The 26,282-nt window shown below is 36.4% G+C and overlaps 1 protein-coding gene across 3 annotated transcripts in view; it reads right to left on the reverse strand.

Moving 5' to 3' along the window:
* RYK (receptor like tyrosine kinase) overlaps nt 1-10,995 on the reverse strand; it is a 96,891-nt gene extending 85,896 nt beyond the window's left edge. For all 3 annotated transcript variants that reach the window (XR_004233002.1, XM_031959762.1, XM_031959761.1), the window contains exon 1: nt 10,659-10,995. Coding sequence is in view for 2 of the 3 variants with exons in the window: in XM_031959762.1 (XP_031815622.1) it covers nt 10,659-10,923 (265 nt within the window). In the remaining variant the exon portion in view is untranslated. The remainder of the gene's footprint in view (nt 1-10,658) is intronic.
* Between the last annotated feature and the right edge of the window lie 15,287 nt (nt 10,996-26,282).

The following is a 26,282-nucleotide window of genomic DNA, read 5'->3' on the forward strand; positions in this document are numbered from 1 at the left end:
GCCTGTCTTTTCTGCCCTCTGAATCTCTCCAAATCCAAAGGTTTACTTTTCAGTTTCCAGCCACCACAAAGGTGGAAGATAAATCTGTCTCAGCCTCTGAGAGCTTCTAATGTGCTTATCTTCTCTGGCTCTGAGAGCTTCTCTTCTGTGGCTCTCAGTCCCTGATTATATTCTCCACACTGAGTATAAACCAATCATTATATCACCAGGAAACCATTATTTGTTGTAGGATTAAATCAATGCTAAACTAGATTTAACTATTGTCTCCTCAATTCCATTTAGTATCTTGTTTCAAGTTCTAGCCCATAACACGTTACAGAAACCAAATGTTTATTAGAAATATTTACTGCAACGTTTTCCTTCATCAGCACATTCTCTATTATAGTTGCATCTGTCCCTGAAAAAAAATCCTTAAAAATTTTATGTAATCAATGCATAATCTATATTGAATTATTTACTGACTTAGGGAGGAGGAAGAGAGAAATTTTGCAACTCAAAATTTCACTTAAAAAATGAATGTTAAAAAAAAATAACTTTTTGTAATCAAAATTGTCTATTCTTTGTGATTACATCTATCCCTTATTTGATTAAGAATTCTCCCAAAAGAAGTCATATGTGAACTGATATAAAGAAATGAGTAAACTAAAAGATCATTGTACCTAGCAACAGCAGTATCGTAATGATCAACTGTGAAAGACTTGGCTACTATGATCAAGACAATTATACAATTCCAAAGGACCTACCTCCAGAGAACTGATGAACTCTTGAATACAGATTTAAGCATCTTGTTTTGCTTTCTTTATTTTTCTTGTTGGTTTTGTGTGTGTGTGTGTGTGTGTTTTCTTTTGCAACACAGATAATACAGAAATGTTTTACATAACTTCACAAGTAAAATGATATCACATTGCTTGCCTTCTCAAGGGGTGAGAAGGGGGAAGGAAGAGAAATGAAGCTCTAACTTTTTTTTAATGAATGTAACATTTTTAATGTAATTGAGAAATACTGAATTAAATAAAAAGAAATTTAAGGGAAAAAATAAACTACAATTGGCTAAGAGAATTTAAGAGTTCATGAACACAGATAAAGTGTTGAGTCCAGAATCATGATTCTGGATAAAGTGTTGAGTCAGGAGTTCAAGTCTAGAAAAAAGGCAGAAATTAGAAAAGTTTCAAGATCAAAGTATACCTGCTGCATATGGAGGGAGCAAGCATTCCAGAGACCAAAGTGAAAGAGATCTATCTCTTGTCTTCTGGATCTCTCTTAAATGGATGTTCCTTAAGACAACTTAGAACTCAACACATCTAAAACTGAACTCATTTTTCCCCAAATGCCTTCCTCTCTTCTACCAGCCCTGTTATAAGTTATCACCAACTCCAGGTCACTCAAGCTCACAATAGGGGCCAACTTCAACTTTACTCGTCTTTTATATACAATCTGTTGCAAAATCTACCTTGAGATCTCCTCTGTTCTCTTCTAACAGTGCTACCACCATATTTTACTAGTCTGGGGTAAGAGAGTCTCCTATTCTCTCTAGGGTACCATCAAGGGGCCCAATTCTCTCCAGAGTTCCAGGAGGCCTGTTCCACCATTCTTCCTGACTCAATTGGCTTGCTTTTCTGTTCTGTTTCTACTTAACTATTGGTATTCCGAACCTCCCCAAAGCTGAATTAAGACTTGGGTTCCTTGCTGCTCTTTGTGAGACACTATGCCTCTTGATTCAATCTATATTTTCACTGGCTGCCTTTTAAGGATCAGCTAAAATCCCACCTTCTACAAGAAGTCTCCTCTATTCCCCAATGTTATTTTATTGCCTCTGAAATCATTTCTCCTGCACATAGTTTATTACATAGTCAATTGAATGTTGTCTCTCCTCCCCCATTAGAATGTGAATTTATTGAAGTCTGTTATTTCTTCTGTTTTTGTCTGTTTCCTCAGCATTTAGCACATAGGATTTGGCACATAATATGTTTAATATATGTCTGGAATATTGCAATAATCTTTTCTGCTTGGTGTCCCTATCTCAAGTCTCCATATAAATCCTTATTCCCTTTCCTCTCTTTCTAGAATATCAGATTCACATATTAGCTAATCTACATGAAACTTACTCTCTCCTTACAATTAATTCTTTCACTTAGTCTCCTATGAAGTGAAGGTTAAATTCACTCACTGTCTTAGCAATAATTATATAGAGATTGATATAATTACTTTCAAATAAAAACTGCCTTCTGAAAAAACTTTTGCTATGTGAATCTCAGCATTTCTACTGGAATTTTTCTTTAAAAGACCAATGTCTTCCAGAGGTAAATGACTAAGCAAAATTTTAACTATTTTCAAAAATATAAAATGGTACACCATATACTTTTTGTGCCAATCTAAATTTTTAGCTTTAGTCACTTATAAATACTTTAAAATCACTATTCTTTTAAAATATAAGAAAGAATAGAGACAGATCCAGGTTAAGAACCAGAAGATCTGGTTATTAACTTATAAATCTGCCCTTTACCAATTTTTAACCTATTTGAAAATGTATGTGCTATGTGAAAGGAGTATGGCTAAAGAGATATATAGAAGTGGGAAACCTAAGTAGAAGTATTACATAGTTTTGTTTTGTTTTTTTAATAAAAACCGGGAGAGTAAAAAGCACTTGCAAAATAAATTAAATGCCGACATTTCTGGGTCACTTGATGAACAAGACAGAGAGAACTATAGATTTTTTCTCTGATCTTCATAAGCTTTAAAACTCTTCAAAACAAAAATTATGTGACAAAAATAAAGTAACTACAGATGATTCCATGTCTCTAGGATAAAGGTGTTAAAACTTCCAGTGGCAGGCCATTACTATAATTGGAAAATGTTTAACAAAATAAATAAAAATACAACATAGATAATAATGTTAACTTGTGGTTTTCTAAGTAACATGTAACCTACATGTCTACTCTAGGACACCAAGAACTCAAAAGAAGGTTAAAAAAAAAAAAAAAACATGAACTTGACATCTACCTTGAATCCACACAATATACTCTCCTCTTCAAACTACTAAACTACAGGAAGCAAGGCTTCCAGAACCAGAAGAAAGGCTTGTAACAAATTCCCAGCCTATCCCATTCTTCCCTTTCCTTCTAGTACAGCGAATACCCTAGCTCCAGGTTGTAGAATTTGATGGTACCTCAGTGTCTGGCACAGTGATGTTCAGTGATGCAAAAGACTTCTACAGAGTGAAAGAACAGAAATAGGACCCATGTCTAAGCTTGAAGTAGAGCCCCAAATACTGACCTATCCCTCTGCTACCTAGGATTTAGGAGACCCAGATTCCAAATTGCAGAAATCACCTCTGGAATACTTTGAATTTCATGCTAAAGAAGTGAGGAACAGAATAAAGGGGATAGGGCACAATTAATGAGAGGCTATATGACACTCGAAAAAGCATTCAGCATCCAGTTAGAGCCAGTTCTACGTACCTAGGCTGATAAAATGTGATTTGCCCAATAAGAGAGGAGGCTAAAGTGCTTTGAGATCCAGCCACCAAGGAACCCGAAAGGAGAGCAGCAATAAGAAGTAAGAAAAAGGGTAAACAAGGAGGGGAAATTGAAATTAACAAAGATCTATGGAGAAAGAAAACTCAAAGATCCTGAACATAAACAGATAAACCAAAAGAAATGAAGGAGAAGATGAATGAATGCAGTAGCCAAGGACAACAAAAACAATAGAATGAGACCAGTAAGAGACTTCTTTCTCTTATGCTTTTAAGAAGATAGGGAGAAGGCAGAAGTCTAGTAGACAAAACCTAGCAACATCTTGTCTACAGGTGAATTAATGTTTTTGTGAGAAACCAGTCATAAAAAGAAATATAGCCTCCAAACCTAATAAAGAGTTCAGGCAACTATGAATAAATACTATAAAACAAAAGGAAAAAATAATGATCCAACACTTAATTAGGCAGATCACCCCATAAAATTTAAGAATATGGAACCACAACATGCTGTTCTTGAGTGGCTTAAAAGAGAAATGAGAATTAGAAGTGTATAAAATGGCCAGCAAAATAAAATTATTTCATCAATTATAAAAACTTGAATCTATCTTGGCAAGTCTCACCAAAGAAACAAAAGAGGACATTATTAGGAATGCAAATACATTGAAGTAAAAGACAAACTAAACGATGAGAAGGAAAAGGCAATAACATTAAAAAAAAATATGCTATCTATTCAACAAAAACATATTGATCTTTTCGATAGAATGTGCAGAGACAACTAAGTATTACAGATCTTCTAGAAGAGCCCAAGTCAAAACATCTCAACACCATAATATAATAATTCAAGAAAACTGTCCAGAACTTCTGAGCACAGAAAATGAAATGATGGTAGTAGAATCCATAGTTTGCCTTAAGAATTAAAAAAGAGGATGTGTGAAAATTATAACACACATTAGATTTAACAATCCCACTGGAAACAAATTCTGGTGGGAGAATGAAATCTGCTTTTTAAATGTGCATGAGGAGATGGTATGAAGGTAAGGTGGAGACTAATAGTGGAGAGGCAGGCTTAGGGTATTTTGGGCAAAAAACTGATGATATCCTGCTTATAGGTGAATCAATGTTTTTGAGGAATACATTATAAAATGGATGGATACATGAAAGGGGGAGAGGTGTCTTGGAAGGAGGAGGAAGCTGAAATTGCTGGGAACAAATGGTACCTGGGAGAAAATATGGGCCAAAGATGATTTGCTACATACAAATAGCAGAAAAAAAATTAGCAGAGGGAGGGTACAAAAGAATGGTGAGTTATGTAATGGAAGGAGGAGGGAAAGGAGAAGGAGAAGAGAAGGGGACTATCATTGGGCCATGTCCACCTTCAGGAACTGGCATTTCCTGGGAATGAAGCACAAAGGAAAATGGAAAACTGCCAGGGCAAGCTCCAAAAAACAGTGACAGAAACTGTTCTGAGGAACAAGACCCAGAATGGAAACTTAAGTTCAGAGTCATAGGAAATACAGAGAAGAAACTAAATAATTATAAGGATTATAAACTAGAGTATGAAGAACTAGAGTAGACAGATAGACAATGAAGAAAGTGAGAAAAATTATTCCTAGAAAGGTGCACAAAAATGAAAATGTAAAAACAGGACTAAGTGGAGGAGGAGGAAACAGACAAATCTATTTAACTAAGAGGAAAATTAAATAACTACATTAAAAAATATAAGAAAAAGGAATAAGCAAAATCCCAAAGTGAAAGAAATAACAAACAGGAAACAGATATGACAATGAAAGGGAGAGGGTCAGTAAGAATAAGGCTACCATGAGGTGGAAAAAAAAAAAGATTAAGCTAAAGTAACTGAAGGAACAATGTAAAGTGTTCAAAGCAGAGGAGGAAAAAAAATTAACAAGTGAAATGCTGACAAAGATTCTTAGAAAGAATGTCAAGAAATGGTAAATGAAAAAGTGTTCTGTGGTAAGCTAGACCCAAGCCTAAAACACTGTTAATAAAAGCCTCAGGGTACAGAAGGAAAAAAAGAGGTTGTAAGGGCTTTGACATCTAAAGAACATACCTTGGGAAGGCCTTTTAAAAAGTACTTTTTAAAAATTACAAGATAAAGGAATAGAAGTTAAATATTAGAATAAAGAGGGCCAATTGGTAATTTTTTTTATTTTTAATCCACAAGGTTTTTATTTTATATTTTCTTTATACGTAGTATGTTTCTTTTTTGTCCAACTATATGTAAAAATAGTTTTTCAACATTCATTTTTCCTAAAACTTTGACGTTCAAACTTTTTCTCCCTCCTTCCCTTTCCATCCCCATTCTTCAAGATGGCAAGCAGTCTGATACAGGTTATACATGTGCAATTATACACATGCAATCAGATAAATATATTTCCACATTAGTCCCATTGTGAAAGAAGAAAAGGAATAAAAGGGAAAAGCCATCCCCCAAAAAGTGAAAATAGTACATTTTAATCGCTTTCAGATTCTATAGTTCTTTCCCTGGATTCTTCCATCTGTGGAGTCTTCCATCATGAATCTTTTGGAATTGTCTTGGATCATTGTAGTGCTGAGGAGAGCTAAGTCAATTGGAGATGATCATCTCACAATACTATTGTTACTTTATGCAATGTTCTCCTGGTTCTGTTTTTCATTCAGCATGAGTTTTTCTGAAATCTTCCTGCTCATCATTTCTTACAGCACAATCGTATTCTATTTATTTCTATACCACAACTTGTTCAGTCATTCCCCAATCGATGGGTATTACTTCAATTTTCAATTCTTTGCCTCCACAAAAAAGAGCTACTATAAATATATTACTATACATGTAGGTTCTTTTCCCTTTTTTATAATCTCTATAGAATACAGACTTCGGAGTAGTATTGCTGTTTCAGAGTATGCAGAGAGAATGCCTTTTGGGCATAGTTCCAAATTACTCTCCAGAAGGGTTAGGTCAGTTCACAACTCCATTAACAATTCCATGGTGTTTTAAATTCTCTTACCTGTATCAAATTGGGGCAGTGATTTTTAAAATATAATGTTCTTTATCTCTTCAAGACTATTTCAAATAGTTCTTTTAAAAAAAATCTTTGCAAAACATTCTTAGAGCAACCCAGCTGTTTAGACTAGGTGGCTATTATTAATTTTCCACCTATAACCTGGTATAAATGCAACTGAAAAGAAAATGGTTTGATATCTGAGGAGAGGAAAAGATAAGATGGGACAGGTCAGGAAAGGACATCTACTAACCATTTATTTTGTGCAAAGCACTGTGCTAAATGCTAAAGCTACACAGAAAAGCAAGAAGTTCACATTCTAATAGGAGACAATGTATTTTAACTCTAAATCCATGGAAAAGCCCAGTGGTCTTTCTTTAAAGTCATGTCTTTTAATTTCACCATCTCTGTTTCTGATGTTCTACTATATGACTTTGAGGCCTCCCTCCACTACTTTTGCAGATACTGTCTCCTTTCTATAATTCTAATATTCCTCCCCAACCAGCCTCCTACAGAATAAAATATAAGAACTCTGCTATTCAAAAACTGTATCATTCACCTGTAATACAAACGTCTTACAAACATTCTACATTCCCTGGAGCTCAATAAAAAGAATCATCGATTAGAATATATTATGAGTATACACTTGCATGGGCTAGTAAAGAGAGTACTCAAAAACCACATATCAGGTATACTCCAAACTTCAGGGCAAGAAAGGTAGTCTTGCACTCTTATTTCCAAAGCATTCCAGTTAATGGCAGTTTTACTCTTGGTGGCATTATAAAGAAAATAGTTACTGGTGCCTATATTGATCCGTATAGGCATCTCTTTTTTAAGTAGTTAATGACTGATCCCATCAAGTACAGGTAATTTCCAGTTTATTAATGGGTGTGTGTTCTATAAATTATTTAAATTTTTTTCTATCATATTATTGAAACATTTTGGTTTAACATCACCTTCATTTCCATATGCATCTCTTCCCCTCCCCCACCCTAACCCACCACCATCCAAAGAATTGTCCTTTGTAACAAAGTATAAGCAAAGTGGGGTAAACAGTTCAGCAAAACCAACCAATACTTCAATTGACAATATGTGCACAATCATACTTCCCCCCCCTCTTTAAAGAAAGGAAAAAGATGCAGTTTCTTAACTCTTATCTCAGTCTATAAATTCTTTTGTTTAGAATTTAAAATACATTTTTTCCTGCAAATACTATTTTAAATGATGGCTAGGTTCATAAGCCAGTCCACAAAAGCCCAATTAATTTATACCTAACCAACATTTACAACATTGTTTCTGTGGAAAATGTATTCCAAGTTCCGACTTGGCTTATCAGGAATACTTAGTATCAGACATAAGCAGTAACTTCTCCATTTCAAGTGGTGCTGTGAAGGCTAAGACAGTCAAGATATTATGAAGGTGGCAGTAAATTGCATAAGATAAGGTCAATCATTTTCCAGGCATTATGAAAAATAAACTTCTGTCCCCTTCCCCCCCAAAAAAAAGTTGGTAGAAAAATCAGACAGCATCAACAACTTTTAAAAGAAGTGTTATAATCAACATATTGTAACTTAAAATCACTTTGCCTCTCCTAAAAGTTCTATGCTTAAAGAAAAAAAATTAAGCAATAGTTATTATGCTCCCTAATTATAACTTAACTTTTTCTTGTGCATTAGAATTTTATAAATACCCAGGACATTAAGAATCAAAAATTTATGCTTATACAATGTTAGTTTTAACTCCGTTCATAAAAATAGGACTAAGCACTATATCATAACACAACTTGGACTAATGTGTTTCTTGAATATTCAATAATACAAATCAATGCTTTTTAAGAATTCTCAAAGAAGTTTGGGGACAGTAATTCTAATTCAGTGTCATTTTCCATAAACTTCAAAGAACTGATAGATAAATAGATCTAAAAGGCAACAGAGTTCAAGCTCAGTGTGAAGCAGAGTCCTAGAACAAGAGACCTGTTCTGTCTTTATTTAATAGTGTGACTTTCATCTAGTTATAAGCTATCTCTCAAGCCCAATTTCATCTGTAAAATGAACAAAATGATCTCTCATGGCTTGTCCAAGTTTGAAATTCTATGAGTCTTGCTGAAATACACAGTACCTACATGAGCTACTGGAAAGAAATTAAGTAGAATTCGAAAAAAAATTTTCTGAAAATTCAAACTTCACAAGTAGAACTTCTGTTTGGGGGATAATTTCCATGACTACTTTTTTCTTTAGTTGCTCACATCATCTGCAGGGTTTTAAATCCAAGTCCTAAAAATTTGTAACTACCACTTAGAAGGATTTTTTTTTTAAGTCCAGACCCAGAAAGACTTGGGACAACAAATCAAAAGTAGTGCAAAACCAATTCTTCCTCCCTGACTTGGATTCAAAGAGAGGGGAAAATTAATTTGGGACTCAACATTAAGTAAAAGAAAAAATTTCAGAATTAAAAGCGACTCATTGATATGATTTCTGAATTCCTATAGTTTTAGTTTATTTTGTAGTCTTGTTTTTGTTTGGAGGGCAGGGGGACAAAAACTGTGATTTCCATAATATAGTGGACTCTCTGAGAGAACTACCAATGCAGATTAGACACCTGCTCTGAAATTTTTAGTATTAGTTGCCTGAACTATTAAGAGGTTAAGAGACTTTCTCAGGACCAGGCAGAAAGCATAGCCCTTCATAAAGTTTGTTGATTGACTAATGTCAGAGACAGTACTTGAATTCAGTCTTCCCAAATCTCTACCGAAGATGCCTTTCAGTTTTAGTACAGTTAAGTACTTGCAAGTACTGAAACAGCATCATCACTCAAGGAATATTTGAAACCCAGGGCCTTAATAAAAGAGTCTGAGAAACATTGTCAGGAATGGAGGAAAGCAATGTGGCACCTTGTTTTGGAGCTGAAACAGTGAGAGGGGACTTTACAATTATCAAAAAACAGAAGACAGATCCAAGTAACAAATGAACCCCTGGGTGAAACATTAGGAAGAGAAGGGTCCCTAGTCCCTCTATTTTTTAAAAGAGAGGAAAGACTAGAGTCAATCTCGTGAGAAATTATAGAGCTCAGATAAATTTATTTGGTTGGTTCCCAGGCTGGGAAGCAAAAACTTCGGGATTAAAGAAACTACCATAGCTTTGATAGCGGTTTCCCACCTTCTGAAGTGGGGGAAGTGGTGGGGAGAAAGGGGGGGGGTGGGGAGAGAGAGAGAGAGAGAGCGAGCGAGCAGAGAGCAAGTGAGAGAGTGTGTGTGTGTGTGTTCAGCTGAGGGAGAAGCTGGATCTGTAAGAGTTGCAATTGCGAGATACCCTCCTTCTCTTCCAGGTCTCCCTCTCTCCCTCAACCACAAAGCAGAGAAAACGAAGAGAACTCCCCAGCCAGCATGGCAAGGAATGCCTGGTAATCTTAAATCTTGGATAATTCCAGAGGACTGGAAGAATGCTATGCTAGCCACCTCCTGACAGTGAGGTGACGGAACTAAAAATGTAGAATGAGACATATTTTTGGACAAGACCAAAGTGGGAAACTTGTGCTTAACTATGCTTATTCCACACAAGGATTTTTTTTTCTTTTCTCTTGTAGCAGGCGAGAGAGGGGAAATATATATCATATACATACATATATATATATATATATTTAACAACTGAAAAAATTACAACTTAAAAATCCCCAAATTTGATGGGGAGACAGCGACTATATAGAGACAAGAAAAGGGAAGGTGCTGCTGCAAGCCGGGCTTTTTGAGCAGAAGCACCACAAAAGTCCAACATCTTGGGAGAAGAGAAGTCGGCCAATCAATAAACATCTATTAAGCGCTTTCTATTTGCCAAGCACTGGGTTCAGCTCGGGAGATGCACAGAGAAGTATAAAGCCTAGTCCCTGCCTTCCAGGAGTTTGCAGTCTGATGGGAGAGATAACACGCAAACTACATACAACAACTGGGTAACTTGGAAATCATCGAGCCAGGGAAGCACCAGACTATGACGGGAGGTCCCGGGATCGCCGTGTAGGTGGGCTGCGGGGGAAGGCATGACTTGTGAGCACCCCGAGAGCTCCAATGGGCCGGGGGACAGGCTCCCCGAAGGTGGGAGAGAATGGGGGAGGGGCAGAAAGAAGCCCATTTTGGAAAGTCATCCCCCCGCCCCCCCACGGCGCTTCCTCGCCCCGCGCCCACCCGGGGTCTCACTCACCGAGCAACTTGTGCACCTCCTCCTCGCTCAAGTAGAGGCTCACGCTGGGCCCCACGGCCGGGGGCAGCGGGAGCGGGAACCGCTCGGCAGCGGCGGCTGCGGGGAGCCCAGCCCCCGGCTCGGGAAGCAGCAGCAGCAGCAGCAGCGGCAGCAGGAGCAGCGGCGACGTGGGGAGCCCCAGGGCCCGCAGGCCGAGGCCCCGGCCCCGGCCCCGGCCCCGGCCTCGGCCTGGCTGCGGCGGCTCGGGCCACTCGGCCCCGCTCATGTCTGAGCCCGGGGGCGCCGAGGAGGAGGAGGAGGAGGAGGAAGGGGGCGCGGAGAAAGAAGGCAGCGCCGCCGCCGCCTCCTCCTCCTCCTCTTCGACTTCGACCCCCACCCCCGGCCCCGAGCCCCTCACTGCCCCGAGCCGGGGGCGGCCCTCCAACTCATCTCTCCGGCCCGTGGCAGCCAACCGCTGCTTCAAACCGCCTGGGCGCGCCTCCGCCTCGGCCGCATCCTCGCCGGCCTGCCCGCGCAGCCGCTCGCCCGCCTCGCGCCGAAGAGGCCGGGCCGCTGGGGGCGGGCAGGAGGGGGAGGCGCGCGCGCGCGCGCCGCCGCCCCGCGGGGGCGAGCACGTGGCAGAGCGCTCGCTCGCCTTTCCCTCCTCACACCTCGACTGCCCCCGCCTGGCCCGGGAGCGGACCTTGCCCTTGGACCGCTGAGCGCTGGGCAGGGAGGGAGCGCGCCTCCTCCCGGAAAACCCATCCTCGGGCTTGCTCTCCGACTACACGCGGCCCACGCCCGTCTCCAGTTCCGCGTCCCCCCTCGCTCCCTTTTTTCCCTGACACGGCGGTGGCTGAGGACGCGACTTTCACAAACTCTTGTGCTTGCCGCAGCCCCCTCCCCCAGGCTCAGCCTTTGTCCCGAGCAGTCAGAAACAGCAGCTGGCCCCGAGGAAGCGCGCGGGCGTGATGAAGGCGCAGTTGCTGATCTAGGGACTCTGAGCTATTTTAATCCTTTTTTTTTTTTTTTTTTTTTTTTTTGCGGGGGGGGGGGAGGGGTGCGGGGATAGTGACAGAGGTTAAAATCTCAGAACCCCAGACCAGGAAGGGACCTCCACTATCGTCCCCTTTTTCTCCTCACTTTAATTTTGCAGATGAGTAAACTGAGGGCCGGAGGGCATGAAAGTTTAGTTTAATCTAATTTAATCTCCTAAATTTTCAGATTGGAAGGCTGGGCCAGCAGCCGCGCACCCTAAGGAAGTGACAAAGCCGAGAGCCACCCCTGTGTTCTGATCCAGGGTTCTTGCGCTGCGGCCCAAACCCTGGCGGAGCTGATGACAGAGCTCAGGCTCAGGGATAGCTTGCAGGGTAAGGGCGAGAGGGCTGAAACCCCGATTCCGCTAACCATGAAGCCCTGCGCCAGACAGTTAGCTTCTCCGATCCTCAATCTACTTATAGGAGACTGCACTGGTTCATTCTGAAGGCTCTAACTTGTAGTTGCTTACTCTCCTCTTCCTCCTGTCTTCTCCTAAAGATGGGTGATGGAATACAGAGCTCTGCTTGCCTAATAATTCTCTGTCTGGAAAGTTCGAGTAAACTTTGAGAATGTAAGGCTGAGGGAGGAGGGTTTGATGAATGAGAATCAGAAAAGAGAAAATTGGCAAACTGCCCTACTCTCACTGGTCCTGCAAGGTGCCAGGGTTTTAAAAATAAATGTTTTAGGTGGTAAAATGATCATTTGTACACGCAGCAAATCATTTTGTGCTTTCAACTCAGTCAGAGGGGTCGTTTGCCAAAAAAATTACTCTCACTGAACCCTGGACTATGGCCAACGGTTTTGACCCTATGTCTTTCGGCTCTAGAGGAGAGAGTGGAGCTAATGACTTTGCACAGTTTTGTCTCTCTTAAATGCAGTTCACTTGCACGTTAAGACATCCTCCTCGTGATGTCATTGATCCTTTTTGAGAAGGAAGAAGGAACAATCACAATTAAACCTGGATTTTCTGACCCTTATGTGAGTTTCTTAATCTTGTAATAAAAGTCCAATAGTGAGGTAAAGAATAGCCATCTTTTCTTTTTTTTTTTTTTTTTTTTAATAGCCTTTTATTTACAGGCTATATACGTGGGTAACTTTACAGCATTAACAATTGCCAAACCTCTTGTTCCAATTTTTCACCTCTTACCCCCCCCCACCCCCTCCCCTAGATGGCAGGATGACCAGTAGATGTTAAATATATTAAAATATAACTTAGATACACAATAAGTATACATGACCAAAACATTATTTTGCTGTACAAAAAGAATCAGACTCTGAATTATTGTACAATTAGCTTGTGAAGGAAATCAAAAATGCAGGTGTGCATAAATATAGGGATTGGGAATTCAATGTAATGATTTTTAGTCATCTCCCAGAGTTCTTTTTCTGGGTATAATAGCCATCTTTTCTAATCATCTTTTCTCTTGCAGAGATTGGTATGAAAGAGCTTAAACAGTGGAGGGGAAGATGGAGGAGTAGAAAACCTTACTCATAGGAATTGACCCAAAGAGGGAATAACATATATACTCAGATGAGTGTAGAAATCTATCTTTCCCTATAGGAAAGTCGGAGGGAAAGGGGATAAAAGACAGTGGGGGCTTATAGAGTGAGAGAAAGAAAAAGATAAATGGAGGAAACAGGATGTAAGGAAATACACAGTAAACATAACTACAAAAAGAAAAAATGCAGCGAGTTTCTCTGATAAAGTCTTATATTTTTCAAGTATAAAAAGAACTGAATCAATTAAAAGTACAAGCCATTCCTAAATTGATAAATGGTCAAAGAATATAAAGAGGCGGTTTTCAGACAAAGAAATCAAAACTATCTATAGTCATATTTTAAAAAAATGTTTTAGATCACTACTGATTAGAGAAGTGCAAATTAAAACAACTCTGAGGTACCATAAATACCTATCAGATTGACTAACCTGACAGAAAAGGAAAATGACAAAAGATGGAGAGGGTGGGGGAAAATTGGGACACTGAAGTATTAGTGGTAGAATTGTAAATTAATCTTTCTGAGAGCCATTTAGAGCTTTGTCATAAGGACAATCAAACTGTATAGATCCTTTGACCCAGTGATAGCATTAAAAGGTCTGTATTCCAAAGAGAATTTTAAATAAGAAAAAAAAAAGGATCTATATGTATAAAAATATTTAAAACAGCTCTTTTTTGTGGTGGCAGAGAATTGGAAGATGAGGGAATCCACATCGACTGGAGAATGGCTGATTAAGTTGTGGTATATATCGTTGTCTTGGAATACTAATGTATAGTATTATACACTATAATCTCTAATAGTATATATCATTGTGTTAGAATACTAATGTATAGTATTATATACTATAATCTCTAATGGTACATATCATTGTCTTGGAATACTAATGTATAGTATTATATACTATAATCTCTAATGGTATATATCATTGTATTAGAATAATGAGAAATGATGAGCAGGATGCTTTTAGAAAAACTTGGAAAGACTTATATGAACTGGTCCAAATTGAAGTGAGAAGAACCTGGAGAACAATGTACATAGTAACAGGAATATTGTTCAGTGATCAACTGTGAATGACAGCTATTCTCAGCAGTACAATGTTCCAAGACAATTCTGATTGTCTAAAAAAAAAAAAAGTCTATCTACCTCCGGAGAAAGAATTGATAGAATCTGAATGCAGATCAAAGTATTGTTTTTAACCTTACTTTTCTTGTTTGTTTATGTTTTCTTTCACAACCTAACTAATATGGAAATACATTTTATGTGACTGCATATTTATAATCCATTTCAAATTGCTTGCCTTCTCAATGATGGGGGAGAACCTGAAATGTGGGAAAGAATTTGGAACTCAAACTTTTAAAAAATGTTAAAATTGTTTTTATATATAGTTGGAAAAGTAAAATATTATTTAAAGAAAACCAAAGTAATCATCTCAGAAAGCATATTTAACGACATATTAGTAGTCCCATCCCTTTTGAAAGAAAAAAGAAACGTATTTCATCATCTGTTCTATTGTACTAAGATTGGTCATTTAACCATTGATCAGAGTTTGGCTGCTTCTCAGTGTGTTTCATTTTCATTAAAGTAGTAGTTATTTTGTATATTGTTCTCAATTGACCTATTTTCATATTGCATCATTTCATGCAGGTTTTCCCATATGTCTCTGAATTAATCATATTCATCATTTCCTCAGTAACATTTCATCACATTTATTTGTTCAGTCATTAATCAATGGTCATTCACTTTACAGATTTTTTTTACTCCCACAAAAAGGATTGCTGTGAAAAATCTGGTACATGTGGAACCTTTCCATTCTGTTCTTTGGGATGAATGCTTAGTAATTAGAAGCAATGGATCACAGGATATGAACAGTTTAGTGACTTTTCTCAGTTAATTCCAATTTGTTTTCCAGAACCATCCCTTTCATTGTTACAGTGGTCAAATATATTCATAAGTGCCTTTACCATATCCAAGTATAATTCAGAATGAAAAGTCCATGAAGCATGATATAGCAGATAGATCATCAGAGTTGGAGTTGGGAAGACCTGAATTTAAATCCCATCTCACTTGTTAGCTGTGTGAGTCTGAACAAGCTATTTAACCTCTCTAGGTTAAATACTAACATATTTACTTACTAACATAAATACTCATTTGCAACATGAGGAAATTGAACTTTCAACTCTAAATCTATAATCTTATGAAGCACTAATTTAAACCAGTAACAGTCTGGGGCAATGTCCACACTCACCACACCCTCATCCAGCCCTGTCTCATGGTTTTGTTTTCCGTGGTTGTGTGGAGTTGTTTTTTTTTCCTTTTCTTTCTGGAGGCAGCTTTCCCGACTCCTGGAAAATTGCATCATCAGGTTGTATTTACTTTCTTTTCTAAAAAAGCAAAACTTCTGGCAAAACAATGCTATATGCCACAAAATTGAAAAAGATCCTGAGGGTGGAAAAATTGGACCGGACATTGTGGCATTTGGGACAACAGTTCCCAGAATGAGGTCCAGGATACTGGCTGTGGTTAGGCAGGCGGTAAGAAAGCAAAGGATAACTAACATTCACTCAAAGATAAAATTATATGTTTATCCATTTTCTTGAACTTTAACACTGGCTTCTAGAGAGTGGAACTATATCCAGACGATACAAAAAATCATAACAATAGTTCACACATCTATTGTGCTTTAAAATTTATAAACTGATTTCTTCACAACACTGTATTTGGTAGGTGGTAGACTTTTAGAACTAGAAGAGATACTTAAGGGTAATCTTAGCTATTCCAGTATCTCCCTAGAATGGCAGGATAATTCTACATTTAATTATTAAAGACAGTTGGTAGCAAAAAAAAAAAAAATCCAAATTATTAATGATTGGAAAATATCAAATCATCTTTGAGGTTTACCTTCACATCTCTCAAATTGGCAAAGTTGGGGGTAAGAGGGAAGAACAATGATAAATGTTGGAAAAGCTATGAGAAAACAAGTACATTGAGACACTTGAGATTCATTAGTCCTGCCACTAGGGAAACTACTATTTGAAACTATTCCCCAGAAGTCACTAAACTGTGCGTACTCTTTGACCCAACCAATACTACTATTAGGTCTATATCCCAAAGAAATCAAAGAACAATGAAATAAATTCATAGTACAAAAATATTTGTAGTAGTACTTTTTGTGGTATCAGGGAACTGGAAACCAGAGGGATTCCCATATATTGCAGAACGGCTAAACAAATTACATTATATGCATGAAATGAAATATTATTGGGCCATAAAAAATTTATAAAAGTGATAATTTCAAAGAAACTTGGGAATATTTGTATAAACTGATATAATAAGGTAAGCAGAATTAGACATATATTTTGATATCATGGGCATTATTGTTTTACTTGACTATACACACTTGTTAGAAGCGTTTTGATTTTTCTTTTCTTTTTTTAAATAAGGGAATGGGAAGGACAGGAAATAAAATTAATTTTTAAAAATATGTAGAGAATACATTGAAATCATAAACAGAGATTTATAACCAACTTCACATTTCTACTACCAATCATACTTGCATCATTAGTTTGTTAATAATCTTGATACAATTCACACATAATAGAGGGAATCTATGGAATCTCTCATAGATATTTGTTGTTTAGTAGTTAGTAGTAACTCTTTGTAACTCTTTTTTGGGATATTCTTGACAAAGATACTAGAATAGTTTGCCATGTCTTTCTCCAGCTCATTTTTATGTATGAAAAAAGGAGGTAAAACAGATTTAAGTGACTTGCCTAGAGTCAAAAACTAAGTACCTGAATCTGGATTTGGACTCATATCTTCAGGACTTCAGACCAAGCACTCTTAATCCAACACACTACCTAGATTCCTATAGATATAAATATTACTACCTTCAGAAAGCTTTCCTTGAACAAAATAAGTCAAGTATATTTCTTGATTTATTTTAATTTATCAAAATCACTATGTTTTTCTACCCTTCTTTATAACCTCCCAATATGGTTTGTTTAATATTGGCTTATCCATAATTGCTCATAGAATTTAATGCTAAAGACACGGGGTATTGGGGGAAAGCACTGAATTTGTAGTCAGAGAACTGGGTTCAAATTATGATTCTGTATTTTACCAACTAAATAACCTTAGGCAAACAACCTCACATCTCTGGGGCTTAGTTTTCTTCTTTGGAAAGTGAGAGGATTAGATTTCATGATCATTAAATATATATGTTGGATATAATGGGCATTAAGATATATATTTAAGATCTGAATCCTATGGTCAAATACTATTCAGCAAAACAATTAGGGTCTTTTAGCATTCATTCCAATTGTTGTCATTCAGTGGTTTCAGTTGTGTATGACTCTTTATGATCCCATTTGGGGTTTTCTTGGTAAAGATACAAGCATGGTTTGCCATTTCCTTCTCCAACTCATTTTACAGATGAAAAAACAAAAGCAAACAAAGTTAAGAAACTTGTTTAGAGTCACACAGTTAGGCAATGTCTGAGATTACATTTGACTTTAGGAAAATGAGTCTTCCTTGACTCTAAGCCTGATGCTCTATACACTATGCCATATAGCTGCCCATTCATTTTAATTATCAAGGGACAATTCTACTAAAGATCTGTTATAAAAATTTATACCCCAAAAGCCTTTGACACTAAAATAAAAAATTATTATACATACCTACATTTTTTGATATATACAGTTCATAAGAAATTCATCAGGATTTGAAGTTATGCAAATAAAGTGACTAAATTGTTTATAACCTCTGACCTAATGGTAATTCTACTGTATATGTATTCCAAGGAGGTCAACATTAGACACATACCGAAATATATATGGCAGCACATTTGTAGTAGAAAAACAAAGTGGAAGCTCCTTAGCTGGAATAGTTGAACAAATTGTGACATATGAATATAATTACTATAATATAATATAGTATATAGAGACACTCAAGGAAACGTGTATGAACCAATGTGGAACAAAGAAAACAAAACCAAAAGAACAGTATATAAAATGATACCAATAAGATAAAGAAATACAACATAAGACATCAAAATTCAGAGTTAAGATAAATCTAATGGCTTGTCTTGATTCCATCAAGCTAATTATGAAACATATTGAATTTTTCTTAGTAAAGAAAGGGTATATGCTGTATATACTGTTATATAATGTGTGCACTGTTTATATATATATATATATATATAATATCATATATTAATATCATATTTATATATATATATATTACATATATACACATATAATCAATGCTTAATTGTTTTTGTTTGTGGGACAATAGAAGGTCTAATGGGAAGTAGCAGTGATTTAAAGCATCAATAGAATATTTTTTAAAATAAGAATTTATTCAGTTTTATTCCATTTTCATCAGAATTACCTAGTCTCTATAGTGTCAAGATGGTCTATTTTAACCCAGCTAATTACTGTTAATGTTACAATAAGACTAGCCTGGCCTAGAAATTTAACTTGAACCAGGTTTTTTAATCTTCATCATTACATCACCTAAAGTGAACAATATTTTCCTTCTTAGGATTAGTTTTAGAGCATTATATGGGGAGGTGGAAGAAATTGGTTCATCAGATCTCATCAATAAGATAAGGAGGTTGCTCTAGATGACCTTTAAGGTGCCTTACTATGGTCTAGAAACTTTTTTTCAAATTTGTCCTTCTATGTCCTACATAGACACCATTACTGTCTTTCCTAAACCCTCCAAGTTCCTACTCTAAGCTGCTGATCTTCACCTCACCCTCTTCTTTTTGGCCCTTTCCTTTCACTGCGTATTTCATTGCATTCCAACCCTTCATCCAAGGGTATGCTAGTAAATGTTGGGAAACCCTAATTTTTAATATATTCCAATTTCCAAGATATCAATGCTCACACTGAAATTTTAACAATCAAGTTTAGCCATTAGAGCTGGCTCTGGCACACCCCTGTCAAAGATTTGTCCCAATCTCTGTCTCATCTCTCCAGGAACCAGATATTCAGGCCCTCAGAGCACCAAGTAAAGCTTATATGATTCTCAAGAGTTCCTTAGTAAAGCAGACTACCTTTCAGCTACTAGCCTAATGGATTTCTATCTATTCTCATTGAAGAATATATAGTAAGTAACAAGATATATTGGTTTCTACTAGGTGAACTAGGCCAGTAAAGTCAAATTATGGAATAACAAGAAAAAGATAGAAGACAGGAGATGAAGAGAGAGACAGAAAGACAGAGGGAGACAAATATAATGACTGTAAATAATTAAAACAACACTAAAAATCAGTTCTGATTCAGTCATTCAACTAAAAAGCAAAGATTTGTTGTCTAGTATGTACCAGACATCATGCTGGATCCTGGGAATATAAACACAAAAGCAAAATAATCTTTGCTCTCAAAAAGCTTGTATTTTAATTAATTATAATAATTGATCTCATTTTAGAACAAAAATAATGAAACATAGTTATGTAATGCTGCTTGTTTTGAAAAGTCAAATTTGTTCAAATATAATATATACATGTATATATTAGAAAACAAATTTGAATATGGATTTCAAGTTTGCTTATGTCCATTTTCTTTATTGAGAAAGAAAAAACATGCCAGAAACTGTACCATTTCATAAAAACTCACAAGTTACATCCTTTCTGACACTCACTTTTATAAGTAAACCTCAAGTCTATTTCAAGTTATTCAAGGTATATATGCTACTAAAGTAGGAGCTGTGCTAGAGAGAGAGAACACAATATTCTGTTCCCCTTCCACCATGTCCTACAACCCTGTTCAGATTTGCCCAACTCTTGACTTTGTCAGTTCCCCTCTGGTGGGAACTAGGACTTGTAGGCTAAGTAGCCTGCAACTTGAGGATTCACTATTTATTGTAGTATTTATGCATTTTTTAACCATTTAAAATATATAAAACTGCACCATCATTTTTCTTTCAGTTTTTCTCTTTTCCCCCAAAAAAATGTAAAAGTAGTTTTAACATTCATTTCTATAAATTTTTTTCTCCCTCCTTCCTCCCCCTCTCAAAGACAGAAAGCAATCTGTATGCTAAACATGTACAATCCATCTAAACCTATTTCCATATTTTTCATGTTGTGCAAGAAAAATCAGACCAAATGGGGGAAAAACCACAAGCAATAAAAAAACAAACAAACAAATAAATAAAATGAAAATACTTCAATCCACATTCAAGTTCCATAGTTCTCTCTGGATGTAGAAGGCATTTTCCATCCTAAGTCTATTGAAATTGTTCTACATCCCTGCTTTGTGGAAAAGAGCTAAGTCAACTACAGTTGATCATCACACAATGTTCCTGATTCTGCTAAATTCACTCTGTATCTGTTCATGTAAGTCTTTCCAGTGTATCATCATTTTTTAAGGTCCATTAGGATCTTTTAATGTTCCACTAATAAAGTTTTTGAGTGTTATGTCCCTAACCTCATTTTCTCCTTAAGTTCTGTGGTTTTTATGGTGTTAATTTACTTAGTACACTGCTTTTGGGGGGCACATATATTGTGTTATAACAGAACTGACTGTGCTTCTCTCCTCAAGATAGAGGTAGTAGAAAATGTATGTGGAATGTGGTATACTCTTTCAGACATAGTTGCTGTATCTGCTGTTTTTACTTAACTATTATTCTTTGCTTCAGGGGAAACTTCACAGGTGTGGGGAAAGGGCAGTATGTGTTGGCAAATGACTACAGTATAAAAACAAAAAGCATCAATTAGCTTTTAACCAATATAACTTAAAATAATACCAAAAAAACCCACCATTAAAAATCCTATTTATAGGAAAAACAGCATTTTGATTAAACAAACAATAATAATCAAAATGTCAACAATAATTTTGTGCCTCAGGCTAAATAAATCAATGAAAAGATTGCACAATGCTGAATATTATTCCCTATATAGAAATAGCAGTCTTCAAAGTTTCCAACAATTTGGTTAAATTTTTACCAGCTTTAAAATTCCTTTATACTTTCAACTTTCCATTTACATTCAAAACCATTCTCTTGATTTTTTTTTTGTTGTTGTTCCATAATTTTATTTTACTGGCCTCTTTCATGCAGTAAAACCTATATGACTTGTTACTATATCCTTTGATGAGTGTAGATAGAAACCCATTAAACTAAGTGCTGAAAGGTTCAGTCTTTGCTTAGCAATGAAGGCTTGCTCCAATGTCTGCAGGGACATATACTTTTCAAACAACTGGCTAATGCTGAAATCAATAAACTAGTCTAATGAGCTTTTTAGAAAAAAAAAAAATCATTCCTTAAGCTCCTTTCCAGTTCTAAAATTTATGATTTACTAGATTTTGTTCCTAATCAATTGACTAATGGATTCCTACAGTACATTTTATTAATGAAATTACTAGTTATGTAAGAAAGTTATGTTCTGGAGGCCCAGAAAGTTTGCAAAAATACAGAAAGATTTGTGATTTCTTCAACATACAAGGGTGCTAGAATACTCTCCAATAAGGAGTATAAAGCAAATTTAACTTACACCAGGGTCATATATTTAGTTTGAGAATCAGATTTTGAACACATGTCTTCCTGATTCCAAACCCAAAACTCTATACACTCTAAAAGGACTTAACACAGAACAAGTGAATATTTGTTAAGCCTATTTAGAGGATTATTAAGCCTAAAATAGATTTGAGATTTAAATTCAGTTGGAAATAAATTCAGAGGGATTATTCTCTCTCTCTCTCTCTCTCTCTCTCTCTCTCTCTCTCTCTCTCTCTCTCTCTCTTTCTCTCTCTCTCTCTCTCTCTCATTCTCTCTCTCTCTTCCTCCTCCCCCTCCCTCTCTCTCCCTGTCTCTGTCTCCTCTCTCTCTCTTTCTGTGTTTCTCTTTCTTTCTCCTCCTCCTCCTCCTCCTTTTTTTTGTCTCCTAAGCCTCAGTCCTGCAACTAACCACTGGACACATTGGACATTTCAAATTTTGATATCTAGGAGACATCTCAATCTTTAGAAGTTCAAAACAGAACTTTGTTTTTCCTCCCTACAAAAACACCCTTTTCCAAAACCACCATTCTTCTGGTTTGTCAGCTTCATAACCTTGATGATATTCTTGACTCTCCATTCTCCCTCACTTCATATATTTAAATAATTGACAAATCTTGCTGTTTCTCTGTCCACAACATTTTTTCTCATTTTTTTCCCTTGACCCCTTCCAGTCTCCTCACATAGCTAATGACTTTATTTAGGCCATTGCCACTCCTGATTATTCTAACAGCCATCTAATAGATCTCCCTGACTCAAGTCTCTGACCATTCTAATCTGGGCTCCAGGCAAGTGGTAAAGGGATTTTCCTTATGTTCAGATCTGACCATGTCATTGCCTTACTCAATCAACTCTAGTGGCTCCCAATTGCAATTAGCATCAAATATGAGTTCTTTATCTTTTCAGGTTCTTTCAACTTGTGTCTAATTTATATTCCTAATTTAATGACATTATACCAAGTCAGGACTCTGCCTCTAAGACTGAGCTAAACTGATGACAGGCAAAAAGACTAGTAGAATTGGTGGTGGCAAAGAGTGAGTAAACTTAGCCAATAATAATATCAACAAATGGTTTGAAACCTATAGAGTATAGCAGGTTGTGGATAAATCTATTCAACAGCACAAATGGGGAACTATTTGCCTTCCAGTCTGGTTCTGAATATTCTTTTTGGTAGGCAGATAAAGTATGGCAAGGGTACCATCCCAGAGAGGGGCAAGTTTCTATAAGCATAGAACTGACTCTAGGGGAAATATTTAAAGTTTTAACAGATGGCAAGATAAACAATGAGTCAAAGGCCGGTAAAGAACAAACAGTCACAGGATCATAACAATCCAGAAATCCTATATATGTCATGAAGTAAATTCAGACTAAAGTCCCGAAGGTCAAAGCAGACATAATACACTATATAAAAGAAGAAGACTTTGAAATTGAGATAAAGCCTACCTCAGACAAGAATCTTCTTTTTCTTGTTGTTGTTGTTTTCATTTAATAGTATTTATTTTTTCCAATTAAATGTAAAGACAGGTTTCAATGTACATTTCTATAAGATTTCGAATTCCAACCTTTTATCCCCTCCCTCTCACCCCAAGAAAATAAGCAATCCAATATAGGTTATACATGTTCAATCATTCTTTGAACATGTATAACCTATATTGCATTGCTTGTTTTCTTAGAAAAATATAAACATATTTCCATATTAGTTCTGTTGTGAAAGAAAAATCAGAACAAAATAGAAAAACCAGGAGAAAGAAAAAAACAAAACAACAAAAAAGTGAAAATAGTATGAAGAAACTTCTTTGTTCTCCCTGTTGTAGCACAAACTAAAGACTTGCCAAACCAGGGTGGACAAAGTAATTTCAATAGTATAGCAACTTATCCTAGTTTCAATTCACCTCAATTTGATAACATGTTGATTGACCACTTATTATGCATAAAGAAACTGTTCTAGATCAATTCAATTAAAAATATCTATTATGTCCTTGGCATTCTGCTAAGCAATTCAAAAACAAATGTGAAATATTTCCTTCCTTTAAGAAACTTACTTTCTATCAGAGGAGACAAAGTGTATAAGTATATACAGATAGGTATAAAACTATGATCTCATTAGTATTAGAAATTCCCAGTTAAGAAACTTCCGCTACCAATGCAAGTTGGCACTTTTTCTGAACTTAGAGAAAACTGCCATGGCCTAGAGCACTGATAAACTAAATGGCTTACTCATGATCATATAGCTAGTGGGGAGGGGGGGGGGAAGGGAGAGGAGGGGAGGAGAGAAGAGGAAAAAAGAAGAGGGGAGGGAAGGAAAGAGGAGGGGAGGGGAGATAAAAAAGGGTCATTGGCATAAGACATTTCAATGGTGGAGAAAATGATGACTTTGTGTACTTGTGTGAGGGGAAGAATTGATCAAAGTTTGGAGAGGAGAGATCTTCCCGTTCTTCTGGTTTTGACAGAAGACATTCATGATTCCAGGCTCTTTTCAGAGAGAAGCTCCTGAAGGGAGAGAAAAACTCAAGAAAGAAAGTAAAATGCTCTAGGACTAGGCTTCTTAAACTTTTTCCACTCACAACCCCTTTTTGTCCAAAAACTTTTCAGGTGATCCCAAATATGTAGATATGTAAAATAGCTATACAAATTAAACATTTACTGATAATAAATTATGCAAAAAAATTTAAAACAATTCTTTGATATATATGTATATATACACATATATACATATATATATAATTTTGTCATTTACTGAAGATGAAACTAATGAGATGAATGTTTTTATTTTACATAAAAAATTAAATTTTGGCAGAATATTTGATACCTTTTACTGTTGATTTTTCACTATCTTCATATTCAGTTATACAACTCCTTATGGGGTCATGACCCACAGTTTAAGAAGTTTTGCTCTAGAACTCTGGGTGATGACTAAAAACCATTACATTGAATTCCCAATCCCTATATTTATGCCCACCTGCATTTTTGATTTCCTTCACAAGCTAATTGTACAATATTTCAGAGTCTGATTCTTTTTGTACAGCAAAATAACAGTTTGGTCATGTATACTTATTGTGTATCTAATTTATATTTTAATATATTTAACATCTACTGGTCATCCTGCCATCTGGGGGAGGGGGTGGGGGGTAAGAGGTGAAAAATTGGAACAAGAGGTTTGGCAATTGTTAATGCTGTAAAGTTACTCATACATATGACCTGTAAATAAAAGGCTATTAAATAAAAAAGAAAAAAAAAAGAAGTTTTGCTCTAGGAACTTGTGGATGTATGTATGTGTATATATACATATACATTTATCTATATACACATATACATGTATAATTGCATGTGTACATACATATGTCTATATATGTGAATAAATATATTTACCTAGGTAGTGCTATTGATAGAGAAGGACCTGAAGTCAGGAAAAATTTGAGTCCAAATCTAGCCTCAGACAGTTATTAGTTGAGTCACCCTGGGTAAAACACTTAATCTCTGTTTGCCTCAGTTTACTCATCAGTAAAATAGGAATAATAATTGCACCTATTTCCCAGGGGTATTGTGAGTATAAAGTGAAATTTATATGTAGAGTACTTAGCATTGTTCTTGGTACATATTCGGTACCATATAAATGTTAGTGATTATTATTATATGAATTTGTAAGTATATTAGAATGAGTATATCTATGTATATATGTGAATATGTATATATTTTATATACATGTATATGTGATATAATACATATGTATGTATATGTACATGTATGTGCACATCTGTGTGTGTGTGTGCATGACAATAAAGTAGGGAAAGGGGAAGGCACTACCAGTCAGAAGACTCAAGAAAATCTTCTTTTAGAAGTCATTATTTTTTTTAAAAAAAGAAGTCAATGATTTAGCTGAGAAATGTCTGCAATTAGTTTACAATTCAGTGCAATGTTTTGGTCAGGGGATCTTTCAAAACAAAAGTCCCAGGTTCACTTTAGGAAATTTTTCATTTATTTAGTTCAAAGCCTCCACCAAAAATTATGAGAAGATTTGTTCCTGATATCATTCAAATGCGTTGACACCAACTCCATTTTTCAAGGCTCAGCTTAGAAGAATTAGCACAGGAAAGTTGCATCAAATAGTTGATGATAACAAAAGAGAGCTCCCAACAAATAGAGCTCTTGGAAAATGAAGACCCCCTTCCCTGTCTCCAATAAGTGTGCCCTTCCAAAAATCTGCATGCATTCTCAGTCACAGATAAGCAGGCATGGTTTTATGACTTCCTCCTATAGCTTTGATTAGCTCTTTGTGTATCTCTGCTATAGATGAAGCTGAACCGATCTTTTGAGGTTGTTGGACATCATCCATTTCTGCAGAGATGGAGGTCTCCAGGGTATCAGTATATGGAAAGGAAACAAGTTCTCCCATTGTCACAACTGCAGCTATGGATTGCCAACCTAGGGGCCTTCTATCATTGAAAATACTCTCCTTTTTTCCTGGTGACATCTTGCCTCACAAACACTTGCTAGGGAACTAGGAAAACCATTTTCTATTCATAACTATTTTGGCCATCATCTCCCCTCAGATTCAATGGAGACAACTTAGGGCTCTGAGCCCAAGAGTCTTGGGAACATTAAGGCTTCCATTCCA

This window comes from Sarcophilus harrisii, chromosome 3, assembly GCF_902635505.1.
Source record: "Sarcophilus harrisii chromosome 3, mSarHar1.11, whole genome shotgun sequence".
Lineage (NCBI taxonomy): Eukaryota > Metazoa > Chordata > Mammalia > Dasyuromorphia > Dasyuridae > Sarcophilus > Sarcophilus harrisii.